The following is a 6,008-nucleotide window of genomic DNA, read 5'->3' on the forward strand; positions in this document are numbered from 1 at the left end:
GGCATGGTGGCTCACGCCTGTAATCCCAGCTCTTTGGGAGGCCAAGGCAGGCAGATCATGAGGTCAGGAGATCGAGACCATCCTGGCTAATATGGTGAAACCCCGTCTCTCCTAAAAATAAAAAAAATTAGCCGGGCGTGGTGGTGGGCGCCTGTGATCCTGGCTACCCAGGAGGCTGAGGCAGGAGAATGGCATGAACCTGGGAGGTGGAGCTTGCAGTGAGCCGAGATCGAGCCACTGTACTCCAGCCTGGGCAACAGAGCCAGACTCCGTCTCAAAAAAAAAAGAACTTTGAGCCCAGGGCCAAAACCACATTTTGTGCAAAACACCCTTGCAACTTCTTCTTTCAAAGTGTCCAGAAAACGGGGCGGGGGGTGACTGAAGGAAGTTGTTCAATGTATTCAGCCCTGTGTGAGATGTGGACATAAAATTCTTTCTGCATTTTTACCACTATTGTCATCATAAATGGTTATTTAGAACTGCACATTGATTGTGTCTCAGGGGTTCTCAGAACCGGCATTCAGCAGAATAGAACTTAATAAATGCTGATTCAGGGATGCAGAATTGAACACACTCGTGCTATCAACGTGTAAAACAATCTCCTGAATCCTCCCACAGTGCTCGTAGGGGCGAGTTCTGGGCCCTCAAAAGATCTGGCACTGGCAATAAGCAATCTAGGGCAGAATGACATCAAAGTTGCCATGGGAAGGCCCTGTTGGGATTTGCACAGGGAAGGGCGGCGGAAGGGTGTCCAGGCAGAGGAAACAGGAAATGTGGCCAGGAAGCAGAGTTCATGTGAGGGTCAGGAAGGGAGGGGAGAAAGACAGAAGGCGGGAGAGAGAATACCAGAGGTCTGAGCTGTGGCCACCACACAGGCCTGGAATTCTACCACAGGGAATTTGGTGGGTGCCTCTAAAGGGCTTTAACCTGCAATTAATGACACGGTTGCTGAATGGCTCCTGTGGGCAAGAGAATAGGTGGTTTGGGGGGCACATGGGTTGGAGGCCCATGGAGATACCAGGTGAGAAATGGCACTGGCTCTAGGGCACTAGCGGTGGGATGAGAGCAGGCAGATCTGAGCCCCTCAGGGGGTGGGACAGGGGAGACTTGGTAGGTGGTTATGAAGGGCTGACCAGAGAGTGGCCAAGAGACCCCACTTGGCTATTCCAATGGTGGTGGCATCTGTCTCCTGAAGTTGAGAACCCTGGAAGGGGCCAAGGCTAATGCAGGCCTCCTGACACTGGCTGAGGTTCCCCTCCCCTTCCATCTGCTTCTCTGCAGCAGCACGAGTCTCTGGAGAAAGACAACCTCGCCCTGAGGAAGGAGATCCAGGCCCTTCAGGCCGAGCTGGCGTGGTGGAGCCAGACCCTGCACGTGCATGAGCGCCTGTGCCCCATGGACTGTGCCTCCTGCTCAGCTCCAGGGCTCCCAGGCTGCTGGGACCAGGCTGAGGGGCTCCTGGGCCCTAGCCCACAGGGACAACATGGCTGCCGGGAGCACCTGGAGCTGTTCCAGACCCCGGACTCCTGTTCCCCAGCTCAGCCGCTCTCTCCAGGTCCACAGCCTCATGATTCCCCCAGCCTCCTCCAGTCCCCTCTGCCCTCACTGTCCCTTGGCCCCACTGTGGTTGCTGAACCTCCTGTCCAACTGTCCCCCAGCCCTCTCCTGTTTGCCTCACACACTGGTTCCATCCTGCAGGGGTCTTCCTCTAAGCTCAGTGCCCTCCAGCCCAGCCTCACAGCCCAAACTGCCACTCCACAGCCCCTCGAGCTGGAGCATCCCACCAGAGGGAAGCTGGAGTCCTCTCCCAACAACCCTTCCTCTGCCCTGGGGCTTGCATGTCTGCAGAGCAGGGAGCACAAACCTGCTTTCTCAGCGGCCGCTTGGCAAGGGCTGGGTGTAGATCCCAGCCCTCACCCTCTCCTGGCCTTTCCTCTGCTCTCCTCTCTCAAGTCCACTTCTAACCTGGTCTCTGGAGCTGGGTTGGCCCCTTCTTTGGGCTCAGGGAGCAACCTTAGCAAACGGGCCTCTCCTCCCTCGCTACTGGGTGCTGCCCTGCGTGGCTGACCAGCTGGCCCAGGATTTCACAGTGGAAAAGGAAGCCACCACTGAGGCCTCCCACTGTGACTGGCCCTGTCACCACCAATATCTTATTTCAACCTCACAGTTGACCTGAGAGATCGAGATTATCACTCCACTTTTTCAGACAAGGAAACCGAGGCTCAGGGAAGCCAAGTGACAAGGCCAAGGTCACGAAGCCTTTCTTGGAGCCCAAAACACCACCCTCTGCTCCTCCTTCTCCTGTCCTGGCCCAGGCATCCTAGGGACTGAAATCCTGGAAACTGAGGGCTGATGTGAGAAGGTTTGTGTGCTGGGATCAGAGAAGGGCTCTCCGCACTCCTATGTGATTCCAGAGCCAGAGTGCTGCAGTTCCAGAAATCCTGACCAAGCTGGGGCAGGTCCAGAGTCCAAGCCCTGGTGGGTAGAGGCCAAGCAGAAGACCAGACTCTTGCTTCCCCTAGTAGTGTTTTCAGTGCCAAGAAGCTGAACCTGTAGGCTGGAGTTGGGGAGAGGCCTGGAACAGGCCCACCTGGGATTTCTACAGCCTGGGTACTCATAGCCACACCAAGGCTTCTGGGAGATTCTGCAGGGTCAGCTCTCCAGGCTGTTCCCAAACAGCTCCCTGCCTCCCCACTGCCCCTAAAGCCACAGTGGAAGAGCCATTCATCTCATAAACAAAAAGCAAGAGGAAAGAATGAGGAAGGACCCTGTGCAAGGTTATTTTCAAGCAGTGATGGGCTTGCACCCTGACAGCAGGGAGGCTATACCTTTCCTGGTAGCACCCACCCCTGGGTGGCCCCTAGGCCCCCATTACCCTCAGACCCCTCCTAAGCAGTTCCCTCATTGCTCTTTGGCCTGGGCTAACAGCAGGAAGAGCAGGGCCCAGGACCCGGTGGGAGTTCAGTGGCGGTGTCTGCTTGAAGAGGGTGTTTTGCACTCTGACTCCAGGACAAGCACTCTAAGGGTTGGGGAGAGAAACCCTGGCTCTTCACCCAGGTTTCACTCACATGTAAATGAAACACTATGTTAGTATTTAACACATTCCTGGATACTGAACACAAGTCTTGGAACATATGTGATGGAAATAAAGTGTTTTGCAATCTTTTCTGCTTTGCCTAGTTGCTTAAACCTCTGGTTGTAACCTATAGAGTTTTTGAAAGAAGAGAGAATAATAGAGATGGGCAACCCCTCATGAACCGGCTAATTAATCTCCCTCCCATACTACAGATGAGGAAACTGAGGCTCAGAGATGAGATGGACTTGCCCAGGTGTATTAGTCCGTGTTCTCTAGAGAAATAGAACCAATAGAGTGTGTGTGTGTGTGGAGAGAGACAGAGAGATTTGTTTTGTTTTGTTTTGTTTGAGATGGAGTTTCATTCTTGTCACCTGGGCTGGAGTACAATAGTGCAATCTCAGCTCACTGCAACTTCCGCCTCCTGGGTTCAAGTGATTCTCCTGCCTCAGCCTCCCAAGTAGCTTGGATTACAGGTGCCCACCACCACACTGGCTAATTTTTGTATTTTTAGTAGAGACGGTGTTTCACCATGTTGGCCAGGTTGGTCTCGAACTCCTGACCTCAGGTGATCTGCCCGCCTTGGCCTCCCAAAGTGCTGGGATTACAGGCGTGAGCCACCACACCCCACTGAGAGAGATTTAAGAAATTGGCTTGTGTGGGCCAGGTGCAGTGGCTCACACCTGTAATCCAAGCACTGTGGGAGGCCGAGGCGGGTGGATCACAAGGTCAGGAGATTGAGACCATTCTGGCTAACATGGTGAAACCCCGTCTCTACTAAAAATACAAAAAAATTAGCTGGGCGTGGTGGCGGGTGCCTGTAGTCCCAGCTACTCAGGAGGTTGAGGCAGGAGAATGGTGTGAACCTGGGAGGCGGAGGTTGCAGTAAGCCAAGATCGCATCACTGCACTCCAGTCTGGGCGACAGAGTGAGACTCCATCTCAAAAAAAAAAAAAAAAGAAAGAAATTGGCTCATGTGATTATGGAGGTTGGCAAGTCCAAATACTTCAGGGTGAACTGTCAGGCTGGAGCCCCAGGAAAGTGCTGCTGTTGCAGTTCAAGTCCAAAGGCCACCAGCTGCAGAACTTACTCTGGCTTGGAGAAGGTTAGTCTTTTTGTTCTATTCAGGCCTTCAGTCGATTGGATGAGGCCCACCTACATTATGGAGGGCAACCTGCTTTATCCAAAGCCCACCAATTTCAATGTTGATCTCATCCAAAAAACATATTCATAGAAACATTCAGAATAATGTTTGATCACATATCTGGGCACTGTGGCCCAGCCAAGAGGACACACAAGTAACCATTGTGCCAGGTTCACATAGCAAGGGGAAGTCACAGGGCTGTTGATGGCAGCAGAGCCATTCTCACCAGTGATTCAGGGAGAGCAAACTGGTGGGAGGGAAGCCAAGGTGCTGTTGATTCAAGGTGGGCTAGAGGCTGGGACAGGATTCAACATACTCTGGGCACGAGGACTCAGTGGGGGATGAGAACACCATGGTCATGCTGTGTGTGTATACCCTAAAGTATAGCAGGCTCTGTGCTGTTTTACTTTGATTAACTCAATGATGCCTCTAGTAACTCTGATGTATGCTTCTCAACACCACTGTTCAGAAGAGGAAACTTTCTTTGAGCTAGAGCTGTAAGAAAAAGAGAGAAAGAAAGGGAGACTGAGGCCCAGAGGTAGTAAATAATAAGTCAAGGTCACACAGCTAAGAAACCATATGGAATTTGTTCAACAATCAGGAGCCCTTAGCTGCAGGCAACCCAGCCTTCAAACTTCCTGGATTCTCATTGCAGGCCCTGACTTCAGGGGCAGCACATGCTAATAGATATGACCCAAGAAGATAAAACTCTACCCCACCCTCAAACAAATAGATGGGAGTGATTCAGTTAATGCTGGTACACTCATATGATGGATTACTGAAGAGCTGAACTGAAGAGCTGAATAAAGAATGCTTGGCCGGGCACAGTGGCTCACGCCTGTAATCCCAGCACTTTGGGAGGCCGAGGCGGGCAGATCACCTGAGGTCAGGAGTTCGAAACCAGACTGGCCAACATGAAACCCCATCTCTACTAAAAATACCAAAAAAATTGCTGGGCATGGTGGCGCGTGCCTGTAATCCCAGCTACTTGGGAGGCTGAAGCAGGAGGATTGCTTGAGCCCGGGAGGCGGAGGTTGCGGTGAGCCGAGATCACGCTATTGCACTCCAGCCTGGGTAACAGAGCAAGACTCCATCTCAAAAAAAGAAGAGAAAATTATCAGGGCATATTGGCACATGCCTGTAGTCCCAGCTACTTGGGAAGCTGAGGCACAAGCATTTCTGGAACCCAGAAGGTGGAGGTTGCAGTGAGCAGAGATCATGCCACTGCACTCCATCCTGGGTGACAGAGCTAGACTCCATCTCAAAAAAAAAAAGGAGAACATTTGAGCAAGGTCTTGAAGAAGGCAGTGAATTAGCCAGGTGGAGATGCGTTCTAGGCAGAGGAAACAGCCAGTGCTGAGGCCTGGGGGCAGGTGTGAGCCTGGAACATTTGAGACAGGAGGCTGGTGTGGCTGGAGGGAATGAAGGAGGGTCAGAGACGGTCAGCTGGTCAGGGATAAAGTCAGAGAGATAACCAAAGGCCAGATTGTACAGACACAAGGGCGTTGCCTTTTTTCCATGAATCAGGGAGACTGACATTTACAAAAGATCAGATTGTTCAGGGGTGAGAGTGGAAGCAGTGAGGTGGTAAGAAAAGGTCAGCCCATCTGACAAGGGATTAATAACCAGAATATATAAGGAGGTCAAACAACTCTATAGGAAAAAAATCTAATAATCAGGCCGGGCGCAGTGGCTCGGAGGCCAAGACGGGCGGATCACGAGGTCAGGAGATCGAGACCATCCTGGCTAACACGGTGAAACCCCGTCTCTACTAAAAAATACAAAAAACTA

The 6,008-nt window shown here is 52.1% G+C and overlaps 1 protein-coding gene across 3 annotated transcripts in view; it reads left to right on the forward strand.

The window, feature by feature from the left end:
* The window catches only part of BATF2 (basic leucine zipper transcription factor, ATF-like 2), an 8,705-nt gene extending 5,539 nt beyond the window's left edge, over positions 1-3,166 (forward strand). Inside the window, exons 1-2 of one of the 3 annotated variants that reach the window (XM_011942550.1) lie at positions 821-1,021; positions 1,282-3,166. In XM_011942550.1, coding sequence (XP_011797940.1) covers positions 953-1,021; positions 1,282-2,067 — 855 coding nt within the window. In that variant the 5' untranslated portion in view covers positions 821-952 and the 3' untranslated portion in view covers positions 2,068-3,166. Of the gene's footprint in view, positions 1-820; positions 1,022-1,281 lie in introns of those variants that run through there. The other 2 variants (XM_011942548.1, XM_011942549.1) reach the window with 2 other exon arrangements.
* The last annotated feature ends 2,842 nt before the right edge of the window (positions 3,167-6,008 follow it).

This window comes from Colobus angolensis, unplaced genomic scaffold (genome assembly GCF_000951035.1).
Source record: "Colobus angolensis palliatus isolate OR3802 unplaced genomic scaffold, Cang.pa_1.0 Scaffold21, whole genome shotgun sequence".
NCBI lineage: Eukaryota > Metazoa > Chordata > Mammalia > Primates > Cercopithecidae > Colobus > Colobus angolensis.